The following is a 22,699-nucleotide window of genomic DNA, read 5'->3' as shown; positions in this document are numbered from 1 at the left end:
TATCTCAGTGAGCTAGAACTATAAATCGGCATCAGTCCGGTCGAGTACAAGCAGCCACACACACACGTGCATGCACGTCGCTATATAAGTGCAATAATCTTGGACGCGATGTTAAACCCAATTTCACCTCACCACACCTCAAAAACGTATTCAGTCTATACTTGGCAAGGAGATAATACACAAATCAGGTCGAAAATGACCAGGAATTGCCCTTATACTTTATGTATGTCGGTATAGCCAGCCTTCAAGAAACTGTCCCATCCTGAAACTTCTCAAATGATCAAGCCTGTCATGTTTACGTGTCCGATAACTGTAACTTCCACTTGCTGTCGTTGAGAGCTGTTAAAATCTAGCCATGAAGGGACCTGACAGTTCACTACCACTTCAATCATTTGATCGAGGTTACTTCTTGTTTTGCGGGAGGTGGGTTTCTGGTCTTTGGTTATTTGGGGTTTATTACAAAAAGAAAATAGCAATGATTCTCGATATTAATTTGAAAATTTTGAAGCCAAACATGATGATCATTTCGTTTCAGGTCTTGAGCCATCCCATATCGGCCCCCACACCAACTTTGTGAACATTGGTGAGAGGTGCAATGTCGCTGGGTCAAAGAGGTTCTGTAGGCTGATCAAGAATGGAAACTATGAGGTGAGTCACATGTCTGGAAGAATAGGGGCATAGTTCAGTGTAGGGTGCAACCTGTTTGCTCCTAGTTCAGTGTAGGGTGCAACCTGTTTGCTCATAGTTCAGTGTAAGGTGCAACCTGTTTACTCCTAGTTCAGTGTAGGGTGCAACCTGTTAACTCCTAGATAAGTGTAAGGTGCAACATGTTCACTCCTAGTTCAGTGTAGGGTGCAACCTGTTTACTCCTAGTTCAGGGGAGGGTGCAACCTGTTTGCTTCCAGTTCAGTGTAAGGTGCAACCTGTTAACTCCCAGTTCAGTGTAAGGTGCAACCTGTTTGCTCCTAGTTCAGTGTAAGATGCAACCTGTTTGCTCCTAGTTCAGTGTAAGGTGCAACCTGTTTGCTTCCAGTTCTGTGTAAGGTGCAACTTTGTTTGCTCCTAGTTCAGTGTAAGGTGCAACTTGTTTACTCCTAGTTCAGTGTAAGGTGCAACTTGTTTGCTCCTAGTTCCGTGTAAGGTGCTACCTGTTTGCTCCTAGTTCAGTGTAAGGTGCAACCTGTTTGCTCCTAGTTCAGTGTAAGGTGCAACCTGTTTGCTTCCAGTTCTGTGTAAGGTGCAACTTTGTTTGCTCCTAGTTCAGTGTAAGGTGCAACTTGTTTGCTCCTAGTTCAGTGTAAGGTGCAACCTGTTTACTCCTAGTTCAGTGTAAGGTGCAACCTGTCTACTCCTAGTTCAGTGTAAGGTGCAACCTGTTTACTCCTAGTTCAGTGTAGGGTGCAACCTGTTTACTCCTTTTTTGCTGTAGGGTGCAACCTGTCTACTCCTGAATTGTCATCCTCCAGGCAAATTCAGGTGATATTAAATTATCAGCTATGTGGCTTATTGTCCTTCCGCTAGACCTCTTTGATAATCATGTTGCTGTTGATATAAGAGGAGGTGCTGGCACTTGCAGAGTGCTAACAATGTTTGTGTACCTACCACTTTGTTATGGGTGTGTTGCCAAGCTGCATGTTGAGAATGTGGTTGAGTAACACTGTCTTGCGGCTGACAATGTATGTCTCCCAATCCAGCTATGTTATGTTTTGTGTTGCAGGAAGCACTGCGCGTTGCCAAGCTGCATGTCTTGCGGCTGTGAATGTATGTCTCCCAATCCAGCTATGTTATGTTTTGTGTTGCAGGAAGCACTGCGCGTTGCCAAGCTGCATGTCTTGCGGCTGTGAATGTATGTCTCCCAATCCAGCTATGTTATGTTTTGTGTTGCAGGAAGCACTGAGCGTTGCCAAGCTGCTTGTCTTGCGGCTGACAATGTATGTCTCCCAATCCAGCTATGTTATGTTTTGTGTTGCAGGAAGCACTGAGCGTTGCCAAGCTGCATGTCTTGCGGCTGACAATGTATGTCTCCCAATCCAGCTATGTTATGTTTTGTGTTGCAGGAAGCACTGAGCGTTGCCAAGCTGCATGTCTTGCGGCTGTGAATGTATGTCTCCCAATCCAGCTATGTTATGTTTTGTGTTGCAGGAAGCACTGCGCGTTGCCAAGCTGCTTGTCTTGCGGCTGACAATGTATGTCTCCCAATCCAGCTATGTTATGTTTTGTGTTGCAGGAAGCACTGAGCGTTGCCAAGCTGCATGTCTTGCGGCTGACAATGTATGTCTCCCAATCCAGCTATGTTATGTTTTGTGTTGCAGGAAGCACTGAGCGTTGCCAAGCTGCATGTCTTGCGGCTGTGAATGTATGTCTCCCAATCCAGCTATGTTATGTTTTGTGTTGCAGGAAGCACTGAGCGTTGCCAAGCTTCAGGTGGAGAACGGAGCTCAGATACTGGACATCAACATGGACGAAGGGATGCTGGATGGGGTGGCGGCCATGAAGAAGTTTGTCAATCTCATTTCATCTGAACCTGATATTGCGAAGGTACTGGTCACAGCACTGGGTGGTTGATGATTTGTTTAATCTGTTGATGAGCATCTATCTGTGTTTACATGGATCCCAGAAATACCCCATTTATGATGTTTTTGTGCTGACTGTCGTCACGATATGGCTGCAATATTGCCGATGTGACGTTAAATATTAACTCACTCACTGTGCTGACTGATTTCTGATTTCACAAAATTGGTAAATATCAACAACATATATAAATTTGTGCTTTCCTCCCAGTGTCCCTTGTTATATTATACATGCTATTAGTTGTAGCAGGATCACTCGGGTACATGGGTTTTAAGTCTGCACGTCATGGTATAAAACCTAACTAGGGACACATAAAACCCCATGTACCCGAGTGATCCTGCTACAACAAATTTATCTTACCAACATGCTTTAATATGACATTGTAAAAGAATAAAAACAAATTCAAAATTGACAGAAAACAGCCGTTCAGTTGAGCTGAGGTAAACTTGTGCTATGTCATGTGACTTTCTTTGGCTCGGAAAAAGCGTGCAGGTTTTTTTACGCAGTGGGGTATAAGGGATTTATTCTGCCTCCAATCAGATCTCATCATTCTGACATGGGAGTGTGATAAATGTCTATATGCAGCACTTTTCCACACATCTCTGCTCAAATGCAGTTTATCTGTATTCCCCTATCAGTGAATTGCATGTATTCCAGTATCAGGGTAATCATTCTCAACTCCTTGGGTGCTAGAAGGTTTTTACATCCACTCATAATGAGTACCATATATCGCCGTACATAAAGCAACACCATGTATAAGGCGGACCCCCTTGTACAAGCCTTCAAGATCGATGCTAATTTATATATCCCATCTATAAAGCGAATCGGAATGAAGCACATCACCAGCGCATACACAAACCCTATATATGCAATAAAAACGTGTTTGTCTTCGGCAGAAGAAATTACACTGTGCTTGGTGAACAGAGGCACATTTGAACTAAGTCACTTGCCCAAGGAGACATCTCACATTTTGCCAGAGGGGTTTCGAGTGTATTTACGTATTCATGTTTCCATCATCGGGTTGTCTACCAACAGATTGGTCTTTTGAGAGCACAGGGTGTATGTACTGTACGCTAGGGGTAGTGACAAGACTGTAAAGACCTGTAAACATTGTTGGTCTCAAGGCTGAATAACAACCCGGTCACTAGTGGGATATGATGTCAGTACCTTGTGCTTCCTAGCCTGGTGCTTAAGACCGCTTGCCCCCTCCGCCCCAGTTAAAAGAATTATGTAGTATGGGTGTTATTGTATGCATATCTCACAATACAACACGAATTGTCCAACTTGCTTCATGATATGTATCTTTGCATGGGCAGTGATTATTTTTTCTTTGATTATTTTTTAGAGTAGGCTCATTTATGACACAGGGTGAAAGAAATCAGAAATAAATAAAATAACAAATGTATTGACTAATGAGCTATGATATTGATGACTCCTGTTATGTACACTTCGACAACATTTCTGTACGTTTGGAATGTTGTTGATGCAGGTGCCCCTGTGTATCGACTCATCCAACTTTGCGGTGGTGGAGGCGGGGCTGATGTGCACGCAGGGGAAGTGCATCGTCAACAGCATCAGCCTCAAGGAGGGGGTGGAGGACTTCAAGACAAAGGCCAGGAAGGTCAAGCAGTACGGAGCAGCAGTTGTCGTCATGGCGTTTGATGAACAAGGCCAGGTGGGATATATTAGATACAACTGTTGTTGTCGTGGTGTTTGATGAAGAAGGCCAGGTGGAATATATAAGATACAACTATTGTCATCATGGTGTTTGATGAAGAAGGCCAGGTGGGATATATAGGATACAACTGTTGTCGTCATGGCGTTTGATGAAGAAGGCCAGGTGGGATATATTAGATACAACTGTTGTCATCATGGGATATATAAGCTACAACTGTTTTCACATGGCGTTTGATGAAGAAGGCCAGATGGGATATATTAGATACAACTGTTGTCGTCATGGTGTTTGTTGAAGAAGGCCAGGTTGGATATATAAGATACAACTGTTGTCATCATGGCGTTTGATGAAGAAGGCCAGGTGGGATATATAAGATACAACTGTTGTCGTCATGGCGTTTGATGGGGTGTTTTGCAAGCAGCAAGCATTTTATGGTACAAGAAGTTGTTTTCTAATTATGCATTAAGGACACGGGTTAAGTATTCAGACCCCGGTTGTCTCCTCCTCATTGTTTTATGACTTGGTGCTTACCAATAGTTAGAACATTTTGGAATATTTTATGATAAACAACAGGTTCTCACTTCCTAGTTACCACATCTCTGCTGCGTTGTCTACAGCAGAAAACCGTATTGCCTCATGATAAGGGAAGACCGAAAATAGGAGAAGGATGTACACCATCAACATGGCTGACATGTTCCTCTGTCTTGCAGGCTACTGACTTTCAGAGGAAGGCCGACATCTGCACACGCTCCTACAACATCCTGGTGGACGAAGTGGGCTTCAACCCTAACGACATCATCTTTGATCCCAACATCCTCACCATCGCGACCGGCATTGAAGAGCACAACGAGTACGGCATTGACTTCATAAAGGCCACCCAGATCATCAAGGTCGGTGTACCCATGGAAGTAGGAGATACCGAGTTTTAATTTTATAGAGTTCATTCTGGTTAAAAAGTATATATGTTTGGTTGAATACTTACGAGTGTATTTGATTTTTTTTCAATGTCAATGACAATCGTGATCCAGATTGATGCTTACACTGCCAAATACATGTTGACAAGTGTCCATTTTGGATATATACTACTTAAAAGAAGTTAAGGATTGTCATGGCATGACAGATTAACTATAGCAATGTAAAAGAATAGGGTGGTCCTTAACATTTGAGTGGTATATCTACTGTAAACAGCTTTATTTCTGCGCTGTTAAAATATTGCGAATACCACGCCAAAGACAATACTGCGACGAGATATTTTTGCGAGTTGCCGTGTTGAGATGACCCCTCGCGTACCAAACAATAGACAGCTTCTCTCCGAAGCTAGTTTTTCTGAGTTGGCCGGAAAGTTGACCGGAAGAGATTGCGACCAATTATCAAATACGATAATTGACTCAACTCAGTGTCATGTCATGTGTGGACAAAATTGCAAAGGACACTGACCCAATCAAGCGTAACTTGTAGTTCTGGTTGATGATTTCAACATTTGATGACGTGTTGCAATGAATAAAGTATGTATGTATTATTTACACTTATTTTTGCGTTTTTAATTTTTGCGATTGAGTCTCGTTCGCAAAACTCGCAATAATAAAACGGTCGCAAAAAATTCCCTGTTTACAGTATATATGTTCTCTGTCACTGTGTATGTTATTATATAAGATAGCTATGCGATAAAACACAAAGAATAATGATGGACATAGCGTGGTTTATTTCACAATAAAACTTGGTTCTATCATGACATCATTTCTGGAGATTCGAACATGCGCTAGCAACTAAATTGGAAAACGTTATTTTTGAGAGGGAAGTGTCAAATGAGTTGTTCCCCATAGATGTAGCTGGACAGTGCAGATGAATGCAAAGGCCAAACAATCGCACCCAAAAGTGGGAGAGATATAACAATCGGTATTGGGAGAAAAGGTGCAGATAATTGACGTTAAAATTGTGAGAATACCAAACTTAACACACACACACACACACACACTCCCTATATATAATGGAATTTTAGAGCATTGCCGAGGTCGAATTCCATACAGGGAGTCATCATTATTTAAATATGGGTAAATGTTTTTAAAGCTTGTACGTTTTATTAAAATCTTTAAAAAGTCTGGTTATTTGAGAAAAAAATGAGTGGTCGTTGTTTATTGTACAATAAAACACTGCAGAGAGAATAAACCAATCGTGACTGTGCCCCTAATGATTTATCCTGCCTGCTGTGTGTTATTGTATGATAGATAACAACCACTCGTTTTTTCTTAAATTACACATGGTTGATTGTTTTTTCTATTTTCAGAAAACCCTGCCAGGAGCTCGAGTGAGTGGGGGTGTGTCCAACTTCTCCTTCTCATTCCGAGGCAAAGAGACGATCCGAGAAGCTATGCACAGTGTGTTTCTGTATCATGCTATCAAGGTATGGTTGTTGCCAGTGTTTCTGTATCATGTTATCAAGGTACAGTTGTTGCCAGCGTTTCTGTATCATGCTATCAAGGTACAGTTGTTGCCAGTGTTTCTGTATCATGCTATCAAGGTACAGTTGTTGCCAGTGTTTCTGTATCATGCTATCAAGGTACAGTTGTTGCCAGTGTTTCTGTATCATGCTATCAAGGTACAGTTGTTACCAGTGTTTCTGTATCATGTTATCAAGGTACAGTTGTTGCCAGCGTTTCTGTATCATGCTATCAAGGTACAGTTGTTGCCAGTGTTTCTGTATCATGCTATCAAGGTACAGTTGTTGCCAGTGTTTCTGTATCATGCTATCAAGGTACAGTTGTTACCAGTGTTTCTGTATCATGTTATCAAGGTACAGTTGTTACCAGTGTTTCTGTATCATGCTATCAAGGAACAGTTGTTACCAGTGTTTCTGTATCATGCTATCAAGGAACAGTTGTTACCAGTGTTTCTGTATCATGCTATGAAGGTACAGTTGTTGCCAGTGTTTCTGTATCATGCTATCAAGGTACAGTTGTTACCAGTGTTTCTGTATCATGCTATCAAGGAACAGTTGTTACCAGTGTTTCTGTATCATGCTATGAAGGTACAGTTGTTACCAGTGTTTCTGTATCATGTTATCAAGGTACAGTTGTTACCAGTGTTTCTGTATCATGCTATCAAGGAACAGTTGTTACCAGTGTTTCTGTATCATGCTATGAAGGTACAGTTGTTGCCAGTGTTTCTGTATCATGCTATCAAGGTACAGTTGTTGCCAGTGTTTCTGTATCATGCTATCAAGGTACAGTTGTTACCAGTGTTTCTGTATCATGCTATCAATGTACAGTTGTTGCCAGTGTTTCTGTATCATGCTATGCTATCAAGGTACAGTTGTTACCAGTGTTTCTGTATCATGCTATCAATGTACAGTTGTTGCCAGTATTTCAGTATCATGCTATCAAGGTACGGTTGTTGCCAGTGTTTCTGTATCATGCTATCAAGGTACAGTTGTTACCAGTGTTTCTGTATCATGCTATCAAGGTACGGTTGTTGCCAGTGTTTCTGTATCATGCTATCAAGGTACAGTTGTTACCAGTGTTTCTGTATCATGTTATCAAGGTACAGTTGTTGCCAGTGTTTCTGTATCATGCTATGCTATCAAGGTACAGTTGTTACCAGTGTTTCTGTATCATGCTATCAATGTACAGTTGTTGCCAGTATTTCTGTATCATGCTATCAAGGTACGGTTGTTGCCAGTGTTTCTGTATCATGCTATCAAGGTACAGTTGTTGCCAGTGTTTCTGTATCATGCTATCAAGGTACAGTTGTTGCCAGTGTTTCTGTATCAAGCTATCAAGGAACAGTTGTTACCAGTGTTTCTGTATCATGCTATCAAGGTACGGTTGTTGCCAGTGTTTCTGTATCATGTTATCAAGGTACAGTTGTTGCCAGTGTTTCTGTATCATGCTATGAAGGTACGGTTGTTACCAGTGTTTCTGTATCATGCTATCAAGGTACGGTTGTTGCCAGTGTTTCTGTATCATGCTATCAAGGTACAGTTGTTGCCAGTGTTTCTGTATCATGCTATCAAGGTACAGTTGTTGCCAGTGTTTCTGTATCATGCTATCAAGGTACAGTTGTTGCCAGTGTTTCTGTATCATGCTATCAAGGTACGGTTGTTGTCAGTGTTTCTGTATCATGCTATCAAGGTACAGTTGTTGCCAGTGTTTCTGTATCATGCTATCAAGGTACAGTTGTTACCAGTGTTTCTGTATCATGCTATCAATGTACAGTTGTTGCCAGTGTTTCTGTATCATGCTATGAAGGTACGGTTGTTACCAGTGTTTCTGTATCATGCTATCAAGGTACAGTTGTTACCAGTGTTTCTGTATCATGCTATCAAGGTACAGTTGTTGCCAGTGTTTCTGTATCATGCTATCAAGGTACAGTTGTTACCAGTGTTTCTGTATCATGCTATCAAGGTACGGTTGTTGCCAGTGTTTCTGTATCATGCTATCAATGTACAGTTGTTGCCAGTGTTTCTGTATCATGCTATGAAGGTACGGTTGTTACCAGTGTTTCTGTATCATGCTATCAAGGTACAGTTGTTACCAGTGTTTCTGTATCATGCTATCAAGGTACAGTTGTTGCCAGTGTTTCTGTATCATGCTATCAAGGTACAGTTGTTACCAGTGTTTCTGTATCATGCTATCAAGGTACGGTTGTTGCCAGTGTTTCTGTATCATGCTATCAAGGTACGGTTGTTGCCAGTGTTTCTGTATCATGCTATCAATGTACAGTTGTTGCCAGTGTTTCTGTATCATGCTATGAAGGTACGGTTGTTACCAGTGTTTCTGTATCATGCTATCAAGGTACAGTTGTTACCAGTGTTTCTGTATCATGCTATCAAGGTACAGTTGTTGACAGTGTTTCTGTATCATGCTATCAAGGAACAGTTGTTACCAGTGTTTCTGTATCATGCTATGAAGGTACAGTTGTTGCCAGTGTTTCTGTATCATGCTATCAAGGTACAGTTGTTACCAGTGTTTCTGTATCATGCTATGAAGGTACAGTTGTTGCCAGTGTTTCTGTATCATGCTATGAAGGTACAGTTGTTGCCAGTGTTTCTGTATCATGCTATGAAGGTACAGTTGTTACCAGTGTTTCTGTATCATGCTATCAAGGTACAGTTGTTACCAGTGTTTCTGTATCATGCTATGAAGGTACAGTTGTTGCCAGTGTTTCTGTATCATGCTATCAAGGTACAGTTGTTGCCAGTGTTTCTGTATCATGCTATCAAGGTACGGTTGTTGCCAGTGTTTCTGTATCATGTTATCAAGGTACAGTTGTTGCCAGTGTTTCTGTATCATGCTATGAAGGTACAGTTGTTACCAGTGTTTCTGTATCATGCTATCAAGGTACAGTTGTTACCAGTGTTTCTGTATCATGCTATCAAGGTACGGTTGTTGCCAGTGTTTCTGTATCATGCTATCAATGTACAGTTGTTACCAGTGTTTCTGTATCATGCTATCAAGGTACAGTTGTTACCAGTGTTTCTGTATCATGCTATCAAGGTACAGTTGTTGCCAGTGTTTCTGTATCATGCTATCAAGGTACAGTTGTTACCAGTGTTTCTGTATCAAGCTATCAAGGTACAGTTGTTGCCAGTGTTTCTGTATCATGCTATCAAGGTACGGTTGTTACCAGTGTTTCTGTATCATGCTATCAAGGTACAGTTGTTGCCAGTGTTTCTGTATCATGCTATCAAGGTACAGTTGTTGCCAGCGTTTCTGTATCATGCTATCAAGGTACAGTTGTTACCAGTGTTTCTGTATCAAGCTATCAAGGTACAGTTGTTGCCAGTGTTTCTGTATCATGCTATCAAGGTACAGTTGTTACCAGTGTTTCTGTATCATGCTATCAAGGTACAGTTGTTGCCAGTGTTTCTGTATCATGCTATCAAGGTACATTTGTTACCAGTGTTTCTGTATCAAGCTATCAAGGTACAGTTGTTGCCAGTGTTTCTGTATCATGCTATGAAGGTACAGTTGTTGCCAGTGTTTCTGTATCATGATATCAAGGTACGGTTGTTGCCAGTGTTTCTGTATCATGCTATCAAGGTACAGTTGTTGCCAGTGTTTCTGTATCATGCTATCAAGGTACATTTGTTACCAGTGTTTCTGTATCATGCTATGAAGGTACAGTTGTTGCCAGTGTTTCTGTATCATGCTATCAAGGTACAGTTGTTGCCAGTGTTTCTGTATCATGCTATGAAGGTACAGTTGTTGCCAGTGTTTCTGTATCATGATATCAAGGTACGGTTGTTGCCAGTGTTTCTGTATCATGTTATCAAGGTACAGTTGTTGCCAGTGTTTCTGTATCATGCTATGAAGGTACAGTTGTTACCAGTGTTTCTGTATCATGCTATCAAGGTACAGTTGTTACCAGTGTTTCTGTATCATGCTATCAAGGTACGGTTGTTGTCAGTGTTTCTGTATCATGCTATCAAGGTACGGTTGTTGCCAGTGTTTCTGTATCATGATATCAAGGTACAGTTGTTACCAGTGTTTCTGTATCATGCTATCAAGGTACAGTTGTTGCCAGTGTTTCTGTATCATGCTATCAAGGTACGGTTGTTGCCAGTGTTTCTGTATCATGCTATCAAGGTACTTTTGTTGCCAGTGTTTCTGTATCATGCTATCAAGGTACAGTTGTTACCAGTGTTTCTGTATCATGCTATCAAGGTACAGTTGTTGCCAGTGTTTCTGTATCATGCTATCAAGGTACAGTTGTTACCAGTGTTTCTGTATCATGCTATCAAGGTACGGTTGTTACCAGTGTTTCTGTATCATGCTATCAAGGTACTTTTGTTGCCAGTGTTTCTGTATCATGTTATCAAGGTACAGTTGTTGCCAGTGTTTCTGTATCATGCTATCAAGGTACAGTTGTTGCCAGTGTGACTGACTATGCCATCGTGCCTCATTGGCCTGCAGTGTTGCTCATGTTTTCCGTCACTGGTTGTGCCTGATCCAGACACAGTTATTTTACAGGAAACCGTCATATGGCTGGAATATGTGTGTCTGCAGGGTTAAGCACTCACTTTGTCAGACGCAGCTGTGCTGAGATTCAGTAAAGTTGTGAGGAACTCATACTAAGAGATTCAAAGTATACCATTTCAGATTGTCCACAGTTTGAAAACGTCTAAACATATAAAACAAGAACATAAATAACAAAATAATTAATCTTCTTTGACTATGTAGGAATATTAAAAGTACCATCTCTTTTTCTTTGACGACATTTTCGGTTAGTTATTTCAACATGGACTTTGCCTGTGTTTATTATGATGATTATCGTCCACCACCACGAAGTGGGGCAGTGGATATAGGAACGGAGTTCATCCGTCCTGCTTTCCTTCTGTCTGTCCTTCATTCTTTCCCTCTGTTCATCCCCTTCTCAAAGAGGACACAAGTTTTCTTGGAAACAACTGACTTTCCCATCTTTGTCCGTATAATGTATAGTTTTAGTCAACGAGAACGATATGTATTTTTCCATATTGTTAGGAATGCACGTTAAACCACCTTCGGTCTTTGAGATAGCTTGCATGATGAGATGTGAATCGTATCCTCTAAGGTTATGAAACACAACGGGGATGGGTATTAATGGACTATGGTCGAAGCAAACATCGAGTGGCTACTGAATATCGTCATTACCCCACTGTATGTGATGACGGGTAAGGCACATAATATAACTAAGATAATAAATAGTGGTATCGAATTCGGGGTTTATATCCCGTCAAAACGAAAAAGTGTGATAGTCTCTCCCCTGCCAGAAAACCCGGGTCATATGTTATCTAGACGTCCGGCCGTAAAAATTGTTGGTTTAAATTTGGTTACTGAATTCAATGATATTAAACAGAACTTGAGTGCAATACCTAATATTTCTAAGCTTATTATTGAAGTCTTGTGCGGAGATGCACCGGAAGATGCCTTCGAAATAATACCAGGTCTATCGATTAAATGGCTCAAGAAACAAGAGCGTCGACGTTGCAGTATTATTCATATTGGAGCATCACCCGTTGCAACCCTTGAGGGGGTTCAAATTATTCAAAGTGGTAGTATTTCTCTTACTAAGATATTCATGCCGTATAATATTCTTTTGATAAGGTTGATGTATACTCTCAAAACATTTTAGCAAGACCAATTAAAGACTATTATATGACCGTAATATACACTATGAGTTTATATCCAGCGCTTGATGAGGCATTTGAAAAGATGGATACTGTTGATGGATTTCGATTACATGAAATAAGCGACATAAAACATCGAATAGAGAAGGATACGGAGTTGAGACTTGGATTGTATAAAAAGTATCGCAGAGCCGTGAATGCCCTGGACGGAGTTGACACCGCGCTTGTGACAGCTGGCATGGGACTCGGTGTAGCCGGTGTTGGTTTATTATGGAAATAGCGGCTGGAGTCTCGGGACAGGCAGGAATAATGATAAAATTCATTTCTCGTAGGTTGAAAAAGAAAGCATAAAAACACGATAATATTCGGATAATTGCCGAAGCAAAGTTAAATAGCATTGAGGATCATATTTCGACAGCAATGGTCGATTGTAAGATATCCGAGGATGAGTTTCGTTTAGTGCTGTCGGAACTCACCAAATGCAACGCAGTGAAGCAGGAGATTCGATCCAATTCTCGTAAGACCAGTGGTATTAGCGAAGACGAGAAAAAAAAGTTCATAGAACAGGGGAGACAACAAGCGCGTCAATTATTCCGTGCCAAAACCAAAGAACTGGTTGGAGATTAAAAATAGGTTGCTAGATCACATTTAGAAGAATGCTTACGTAAATATATAATAATGGAAAATTACAAACCAACAAAGGAAGAACTCGAAAAAGCTATTGAAACATTTATGCTCAGGGACAAAATTATCAAATGGAGAGAATAACCACAAGGTATATATTATATGAGTGATATCAAACCAACCAAATACGGTCATCAATTGTTTCTTTCCAATTACCAAGATGAGTATATAGTCTGGTCTCCTAGTAAAATGAACGAAGAACTTAGTAAAAATGTTGAATATCACTTCATTAAAAATAATGGTATACGTATTAGTAAAAATAATAGAGAATATTTTCATTACAATTCAGTTTAATCTCATCATCGTTTTTGTACTAATGGAAGCATTGATTGACTCCAGGTGGTGGTGAGCTAGAGTCAATTTAGTTTAATCTTATGACTATCGTTGAATCGCATAGTCATTTTTGCATAAACAGTTCCCCCTGTAGTGGTGGTATAGGTATATAAATCCAGCTCCAGTGGAAGTGAGCCAGAATCACCATTACCTATACTACTACATGAATGAAAGTTTGCAAGCTTACCTAAGAAATACTTGACAAGACTGTTTGATAATTGGTGCCGTAAATTATGTTTTACAGAGTTATTGCCCTTGCCGCATGCTTTACAACTTAGTGCATGGTGTTTGCAATGAGGACAAGTTTACTCAGAAACTACTCATGTTGCATGAATGAAAGTTTGTTTGATTATCGAAGAGATACAGATACTTGTCAAGACTGTTACTAAGATTTGGTGCCAGAAATTATTTTTTACAGTGTTTTTTATTTTGAGCATACACAGTTGCATCCATGTTATTTTACAAAGTGTACAGTGTTATTGTGCAGTTAACTTATCTAAGAGATACATATCAAGACTGAGTTCAAGAATTGCTGCCATAGATTATTTTTTCCCTTGAAGGGTCTTTTTGTGTGTATTTATTTCACATGTCATCATTTTTCTGATGACATAAAGCGACCCAAGTGCTTATCTCTTCTTAAGACTTGATTGGACTCTTTTTTATAGTTTATATTCACTACTATATGAACAAACAATACTCTAATGTGCCCCATGGTGGGGATAGTGACTACACTGTTTTCTTGTTAATGATATTATTAGGTGTTTGATGAATGGCGTATAGAGGTCGGTATGTATGACAGTTGCTCTGACAATGACTCTCCTCTCTTCCAGGCTGGGATGGACATGGGCATCGTCAACGCCGGCTGTCTACCTGTGTATGACGACATCGACAAGACACTTCTGGAACTTTGTGAAAACCTTCTGTGGAACAAAGACCCAGAGGGCACAGAGAAACTTCTGGTGTTTGCTGAGGTGAGATCCTGAGGGGCGGTAGGGTAGCCAAAGACTAGTCACGCCGAAGACCCGGGTTCGATTCCCGACACGGGTACAATGTGTGAAGCCCATTTCTGGTGTCCCCCGCCGTGATATTGCTGGAATATTGCTAAAAGCGGCGTAAAACCATACTCACTCACTCACGCACTCCTGAGGGTGAAGTGATTCAGAAATATGCTTGAAGTGTTGAAAGTAACAGAAATTTATCCAATATTCAAAACTGAGTGCCCCTGACAGGCATATTGGGAAAAAACCCGTTGAGTTGAGGCGTGTCGGTATGAGAATAATGACTTGTCTTCATTCACATGAAGAAGGAGTACCCTATTTTGTTGAGTATAGTGCACACCCAAAGTATGATGCTCATCCCCCCCCTCTGGGGAATTTAGTATTTTGAAAAAAAATATTTTTTAGAATATTATGCGCAGAAACAAATTACACTGTACCCCTTCAGTGAATTCAAGTAAACAAACTGCTGATAGGGAACTTGGTCAGTACAAATTTGAAATTTGATATAAAAAATCACCAGACAGGTTGATTTACCTTTAAAATTGTATTTTTTGTTCTGCTAGGCATTGATTTACACAAAGAGATTAAGATTACCTAGTTTATTTTTTCATAACCTAAACCAGGGTACGGTCGAGTAGCCTAGTGGTTAAAGCGTTCGCTCGTCACACCGAAGACCCGGGTTAGATTCAGGACATGGATACAATGTGTGAAGCCCATTTCTGGTGTCCCCCGCCGTGATATTGCTGGAATATTGCGAAAAGCAGCGTAAAACCATACTCACTCACTCACTCATAACCTAAACCGGAAGCAGCAATGAGCTGTACACACGTCTTTCTAGGAATCCACCCGTGATTCGGTTAAAACTTAGCCAATGATATAACCTTAAAGAAGTTTGATGCAGCTGTGCCTTTTTGGGAAAAAGTTCACACATTACTCAAGCTTATACTCTGAAATGTAGTGTTTCTCTTAATAAAGAAGTTGACATCCATAAATTATCTTCACTAATAACTTGTCTGCCGCCTTATTGTATATTTGTTGTCAGTGTAAATGCCTTATTGTATGTTTGTTGTCAGTGTAAAGGCCTTATTGTATATTTGTTGTCAGTGTAAAGGCCTTATTGTATATTTGTTGTCAGTGTAAAGGCCTTATTGTATATTTGTTGTCAGTGTAAAGGCCTTATTGTATATTTGTTGTCAGTGTAAAGGCCTTATTGTATATTTGTTGTCAGTCTAAAGGCCTTATTGTATACTTGTTGTCAGTTTAAAGGCCTTATTGTATATTTGTTGTCAGTCTAAAGGCCCTATTGTATATTTGTTGTCAGTCTAAAGGCCCTATTGAATATTTGTTGTCAGTCTATGGGTGCTGGCGCCAAGAAGATTGTCGTGAGTGATGAATGGAGAAGCCTGTCTGTGGAGGAGAGACTGAAGCACTCCCTCGTCAAGGTGGGTGCCACACTGCAGACAACCTGTGGCTAGACAGTTCATGTTGTGTTTGCTGATAGTGTTACATAGTGACATAGAGGGACCTATGACAATGGAACACACTGGATATAGGGGTTATCATAGTGATGGGATGTTATATCATTGGGATATATTGACAATGTGGCTTTTGTCAACAATGGGACATTTTGCCATGGTGACAAGTTGACAGTGTGACTTGTCAACAAACTTACATATCAACAATTTGACATTTTGTCATTGACAATGATGTAAATAATCAACTCATTACATGATAACAACATTTAGATGACACACATATCAACCATGTAGCCCTCCTGCGATACCCATTCTAAACACCTTGTACAACCATGGGAAGCATGTCGCATACATGATACTACCCACGATGCACTGTGACCCATGTGACCTGCTCCTCCTCCACAGGGCATCGACAAGTACGTTGTGGAGGACACGGAGGAGGCTCGGTGCAACAAGGACCTATATCCCCGGCCACTCAACGTCATCGAGAGACCCCTGATGGATGTACGTGCCTGAACTGTGACAGCACTGCTGCATGTCTTTTTTCTATTTTGAAAGTTAACATCAAATTACCTTTTGTTATTGAAACAAAGATATCAACAGTACTTAATTCATGTTGTTACCTGGAATCTACTTTGACCTGCTCAGAGGCCGATATTTGGCCCCAAGTCTGCAGTAAATATCAGTAATTCCCAAACTGGAATCAAATAATTCCCAAATTATGTTAAAATGATAACTAATATTAACGTATTTGAGAATCCCAATTAGCCCCCCTTCCGATTTATCAATGTACAAAAGACTTATTTATTCGTGTATAATATGCACTCGTGTGTTATATGCACCCTTAATTATGGGCAATTAAATTCTGGAAAAATGTATCTGTGGTAAATAAACAGGTCAGACTGTCAGCATAAACTACAAAATTTATCTTTCAACTAAGAGCGCCCTATTTCTAATTTTGAGAGCGCCCTGGGCGCTTATTATATCGAATACGGTATGGCTTTCAGTGGTGACTTGTGTTTCTTGTTTTGTAGTGCATGTGTATGTTTGCAGGGTATGAGTGTGGTGGGGGACCTGTTTGGAGCTGGGAAAATGTTCTTACCTCAGGTCATCAAGTCGGCCCGAGTGATGAAGAAAGCCGTAGCTCACTTGATTCCTTTCATGGAGGAGGAGAGAGCGGCGAATCAGCAGAACTCAGGAGGGGGCGATGATTTAGTGAGTAGTGGATTCAGCGACAGTTGTTGTTGACCCACTTGTGTTTCTGTTCAGTGTTTGAAAAGCCTTGTATTGAGAAAGGGGCCCTGTGACAGTGTTTGAAAGATGGCATTTCCTGAGTTCCCACTTAAAGGGCCAGTATGTCGTCCATTGTTTGCAAACAATAGCCAATAACCCCCTGGCTTATTCCACGAGAGACATTTCTGCTCCTGTGACCACACAGCCGGAGTAGCCTCATCAGCAGGTCAAGTACCGCTTCATTCAGGGGAAAACCCCGTCCTTGTTTCTGCAACATGACTGGCTTCGTATGACCGAGGCATTTATATATTCGAATCTAGGCTTTGATAAACACTGGCTTCTAATCCATTTCAAGCTGGCAATTAGTATTTTGTAACTCATTCATAAGAAAGACACACAAGCTTTCTCTTCAATTTGCCTCTGATAAAAATATGACTGAAGCCCGTTCATTCTGTGCAGCTCCTTGGTAGCCGAGTCCACTGTGAGGAGCTCTAGTGTACTCGTAGAGAATTGAATCGTGCATGAACTAAAGGTGTGATGTCACACGAGGATATTTTTTCAAGCATGATTTAAAAAGACCCAGAACCGAGAGTACTTGCCCTTTAATATAACATACCTTTTGTTGTAGGCAAGTGCATATGTCGGGACGGTTGTGCTGGCCACTGTGAAGGGGGACGTGCACGACATTGGGAAGAACATTGTTGGCGTTGTGCTTGGCTGCAACAATTACAAGTAGGTCCACCCATCGTGCTCGTGATGACTTTGATCAAAATATTCCTTTTTCAAATTGACTCAACGTATTTGCCATTTTTTTCTGAAATGAAAGTGAAATATTGTTCCATTTAAAGAAATATAAAATCTTGAGTATTACATTTGGGACATTGTCCTGAAGCAGGGATGAACCATGTTGCCAACTTTTGTAACTTATCCCTCCACTCCAGTGTGCAATATTCCTTCTTGCTTTGATCATATACCAGTGTAGAACAACAGGGTTTTACCTAACGCACAGTGTGCGTCCAGTACGCACAAGTGAAGAGAATTGATGTTAGAAATATAATACACTGCATCCCGAGGGGAACTCAGTAACTTGATACTACCCTCATATTGCTTGACGATGGGCCATTATCACGCCCGTTGTTAGGTGACGTCATAGGATAGGGATAGGTGATGTCATGTTCAATAGTGATGTCATCTTGTTTGTTCTATGACGTTTCCATATTTGTAAAAGGTGGTCAGTGACATTCGTGTTGATTGCAGTAAATGTTTCAAAACCGATATTGTTGTTTCTTCTTATTTGATGACAAATTCCATCCATTTTAGCTATAATTACGGTAATGTTATTTTCAGGGCATTTTCATTTGCAGAAGCCCTCGGTCTTTTCAACTGCCCTCCTTTGTTGGGCAGTTCGTGGAAGACCTCGGGCTTCTGCAAATGATAATGCCCTGAAAAATAGCGTTACCCTTATATTAAAATTAATTGTTGAGGGTCACCTGGACCCCCACTTCTGTATGTCAAGGTCAAACCCTGGAACAATGTAAAGTAATCACCAGAACACACCCTCCGAGCTTTTTCTTCATTGCCTGTGGTGAACGGGCATGTTTTGCTCCATTCACCATTTATGATTGGGTAAATCTTTGGTTTAATTTGATCGTATCATCCCTAGCGTCTATAATTAGGGTCCCTGGCCGTTATTTATCAATCAAAAGGAATAGTGCATTCTGTTGTGTCATGATAAGTATATAAATTAGGGGAATACTCTGATTTCCTATTACAGCCATCATATTGATATAACAGCCATTTCTTCTTCTTTCAGAGTGATCGACCTGGGTGTGATGACCCCTTGTGAGAAGATTCTAGAGACAGCCATTCAGGAGAAAGCAGGTGAAATTACTTTGTAGTTTGATCCTAATTCCTAGAATAAACACCCAATGTAAATAAGATCAAGATTTCTTCAAAATGTGATACCTCCCTGAATTTGACCATCGCTTTACTTTGTTTTCTAAACAATGTGTTCACTATCATGTCAGGGACTTAATACTTAATATAAGCCCCATGAAGATCCGGGTTAGAACTGGTCTTCACCAACCCATGCTTGTTGTAAGAGGCAGGTTCAGGTGGTGAGGCTTGCTGACTTGCTTGATGCAGACAGCCTACGGGGTCTAATGGTAGAGCGTCCGCCCGGAGAGTGGAAGGTCCGGGGTTCGATCCCCAGGCGCGTCATACCTAAAGATGTTAAAAGATGGTACTTGTTGTTACCCTGTCTGGCGCTCGGCATTAAGGGGCTAAAACAAGGACTGGTCGGCTCGGAGTCAGTATACTGTGTCTGAGTGGGGTATTCATGTTAAACTGCGGCATGGTATCTCAGTGAGCTAGCACTACAAATCGGCATCAGTCCGGACTAGTACCTAAGCAGCCACACAAACACATACACGTGCATGCACATTGCTATATAAGTGGAATAATCTTGGACAGGACGTTAAACCCCATTTCACCACACCTCACCTTGGTTGTTGCGTGTCATAGTTTCCCAAATGTTTATATCGATGATCATGTTGCAATCACTGGATTGACTGGTTTGATTATTTACAGGCCGCCGTCATATAGCTGCAATATTGCTGAGTGCTGCGTTAAACAACAAACAATCAATCATCATACTTATTAAATCTCTTATGTTTCCTGCAGCAAATTTCCTGTCATATGATTGGCTAACATTGATTATGAAGTAAGTTTTAAACAAGTAGGAATTTCAATGATTCAGTAGTTTTGACACAAATAGGACGAACGTGATATCCTTGTCTTTTGGTTTTAAGTGTTGAAATATTCTCGACTCCAGATATAGTGGGGCTGTCTGGTTTGATCACGCCATCACTGGAGGAAATGATTCATGTTGCCAAGGAGATGGACCGCATTGGGATGAAACTTCCTCTTCTGATTGGTGGCGCTACCACATCCAAGTGGGTTCTCTGTTCAAGTGATAACATTGCAGTGTAATGTTTTGTGTCGAGTGACACATTGACTGTTTCAATCTCATTAAAATCAGATCTTAGTTTTCGCTCCGCTAAACAAAGATCTGAGGACATCCCAGTACAGGTCACGTCAGAACGACCTTTCACGAATTTTGACCGACCAATGAAATGACAAGACAAGAAATCGACATTAGCCAATCAGAAGGCAGCTCTCTCGAGCTTTACGACACTAGTTTCAAACTGGCGACTACGCTTCGAAACATATTTTGACGTATTCTCGATTAAAAAAAATTAAAACTGATAACATTCTGGAATGGCTTATATATGGCCTAGATTGTATGGATATAATCATAAAACCCGTAACTGTCGTTCGGAATACCCAATGTTAAATATTTTGTGGTTGCATGAATAGAAAACAGTCACTTGCATGATCTGGTAAGCGACGCTCTGATTGGTTGGATGAAAGGTCTCTCTGACGTGACCCTTAATGGGATGTCCTCAGATCTTTGTTTAGCGATAACGAGAACTAAGATTTGATTTTAATGAGATTGTGACTGTTTCTGACATGTGTTGTAATGCATAGTCCAACTGGTCAACATACATATTTCTTTCATGCATAACATGATGTACAAAGAGGCGGACATAAAACAACACAAAACAATATTATTGCACCACCAATTAATACAACAATTAATAATAGTAGTGTTTAAAGTCATACATGGAAAGAGATTATGTTAATGCAACAGATACCATTAAAAATTATATCTCGACAGGGCTGTATTTGTAGACTTTGATGGAGCTGATAATTATTCCATAAATTCGTCATAAGTAGGATTAACAAAATATTTAGATTGCAGATAGTTTGTCCTTAGTTGTGAATAGGCATCGCATTCAAGCAGAAAATGGTTCTCGTTTTCTCTGTAACTTTGTCCAAAATGTAAGCCTCAGGCACATCGTCAGTTTTCTTGATCAGTATTGCGATGTCATCCAATTTCAATCATAAGATTTTGACAGGAGCATCTGAACTTTGTGAGAGCTTGTCTAAAAATGATCATATCAATTCGATTAAGGTAGGATTCAACATTGAAAACTGACTTGAAAGTAGAATAAACAAATAGTATTGCAATAGAACATGGTAGAATGCCATCTTTGCATGTTGGAATCTTTCACACATTACTTAATTCAGAGAAACAGACCTACGTTACCAACATGTAGCCTGACTGGTTCTGTATGATGATGAGTTTGTGTTAGTATTTGAAATGATATTAAAATGCAACAAGACAATTGGGCGGGTGACCCATAAATGTTGCATGCCCATCTTCAAAGTTACCTGCCTGCATTCAGACATTTTGAATATTGAAAATAAGAGACAAATCACGTCTTGATTCAGTTGAAATAATGCAAACAATTACTTGAGGCTCTACGAGGAGTTATAATATAACAAAAAATGTAAGTAGACTTAAAATTATCTGCCAGACAGTCGGGCAGGTGGAGAAAATTTCATGCAGCCTGACAGAAGCTACAGGCAGACGGGCAGGCAGTTATTTCGGACACTGGTTTGTGTCTTCCAAGGCTGCTTATTCTAATTATGTTTTCACTAATAATATATTGATTTCTTTCAGACAACACACAGCTGTAAAGATTGCCCCTCGCTACAAGCAGCCCACCATCCACGTGTTGGATGCCTCCAAGAGTGTGGTGGTGGTAGGTGTCTGTACAATAACGTCATACTCTTGTATCGGAGATCATTGTTCGTAATCTGTTGGTGTTTCATGACTGAACAACACGGCAGTGACGTACCCAGGTAGTTGAGGCGTTTGTCACGTTGGAGATTTAGTTCTGTTTCTGAAGTTTGGCAAGTATTGTCACAGATTGGGATGTTGTTGGTGGAGACTTTACATGAACATATCTGTGTGTTTCAGTGCTCAGCACTGATGGATGAGACAGCATTTGAAGAATATACTGAAGACATCAGTGAGGAGTACGAGGAGATCCGAACAGAGCACTATGACTCTCTGAAGGTAGGAAGTCATCCGAAAAAAGGGCACTATGACTCTCTGAAGGTGGGAAGTCATTCGAACAGAGCACTATGACTCTCTGAAGGTAGGAAGTCATCCGAACAGAGCACTATGACTCTCTGAAGGTAGGAGGACATATCCGAACAGAGCACTATGACTCTCTGAAGGTGGGAAGTCATCCGAACAGAGCACTATGACTCTCTGAAGGTGTGAAGTCATTCGAACAGAGCACTATGACTCTCTGAAGGTGGGAAGTCATTTGAACAGAGCACTATGACTCTCTGAAGGTGGGAAGTTACCGAACAGAGCACTATGACTCTCTGAAGGTAGGAAGTCATCCGAACAGAGCACTATGACTCTCTGAAGGTGGGAAGTCATCCGAACAGAGCACTATGACTCTCTAAAGGTGGGAAGTCATTCGAACAGAGCACTATGACTCTCCAAAGGTGGGAAGTCATCCGAACAGAGCACTATGACTCTCTGAAGGTGTGAAGTCATTCGAACAGAGCACTATGACTCTCTGAAGGTGGGAAGTCATCCGAACAGAGCACTATGACTCTCTGAAGGTGTGAAGTCATTCGAACAGAGCACTATGACTCTCTGAAGGTGGGAAGTCATTTGAACAAAGCACTATGACTCTCT

General features: G+C 40.7%; 1 protein-coding gene across 2 annotated transcripts in view; it reads left to right on the top strand.

Moving 5' to 3' along the window:
- The window catches only part of LOC139441932 (methionine synthase-like), a 47,526-nt gene that overhangs the window by 16,148 nt on the left and 8,679 nt on the right, over nucleotides 1-22,699 (top strand). For both annotated transcript variants that reach the window (XM_071222677.1, XM_071222678.1), the window contains 14 exons: nucleotides 536-648; nucleotides 2,398-2,538; nucleotides 4,061-4,246; nucleotides 4,957-5,136; nucleotides 6,531-6,647; nucleotides 14,198-14,338; nucleotides 15,718-15,807; nucleotides 16,246-16,344; nucleotides 16,894-17,055; nucleotides 17,702-17,805; nucleotides 18,887-18,954; nucleotides 19,907-20,027; nucleotides 21,662-21,743; nucleotides 21,962-22,060. In XM_071222677.1, the coding sequence (XP_071078778.1) occupies nucleotides 536-648; nucleotides 2,398-2,538; nucleotides 4,061-4,246; nucleotides 4,957-5,136; nucleotides 6,531-6,647; nucleotides 14,198-14,338; nucleotides 15,718-15,807; nucleotides 16,246-16,344; nucleotides 16,894-17,055; nucleotides 17,702-17,805; nucleotides 18,887-18,954; nucleotides 19,907-20,027; nucleotides 21,662-21,743; nucleotides 21,962-22,060 (1,703 nt within the window). The remainder of the gene's footprint in view (nucleotides 1-535; nucleotides 649-2,397; nucleotides 2,539-4,060; nucleotides 4,247-4,956; nucleotides 5,137-6,530; nucleotides 6,648-14,197; nucleotides 14,339-15,717; nucleotides 15,808-16,245; nucleotides 16,345-16,893; nucleotides 17,056-17,701; nucleotides 17,806-18,886; nucleotides 18,955-19,906; nucleotides 20,028-21,661; nucleotides 21,744-21,961; nucleotides 22,061-22,699) is intronic.

This window comes from Haliotis cracherodii, unplaced genomic scaffold, assembly GCF_022045235.1.
Source record: "Haliotis cracherodii isolate W230 unplaced genomic scaffold, xgHalCrac1.p SCAF_5, whole genome shotgun sequence".
NCBI lineage: Eukaryota > Metazoa > Mollusca > Gastropoda > Lepetellida > Haliotidae > Haliotis > Haliotis cracherodii.
This window is presented reverse-complemented; position numbering and strand designations above follow the sequence as displayed.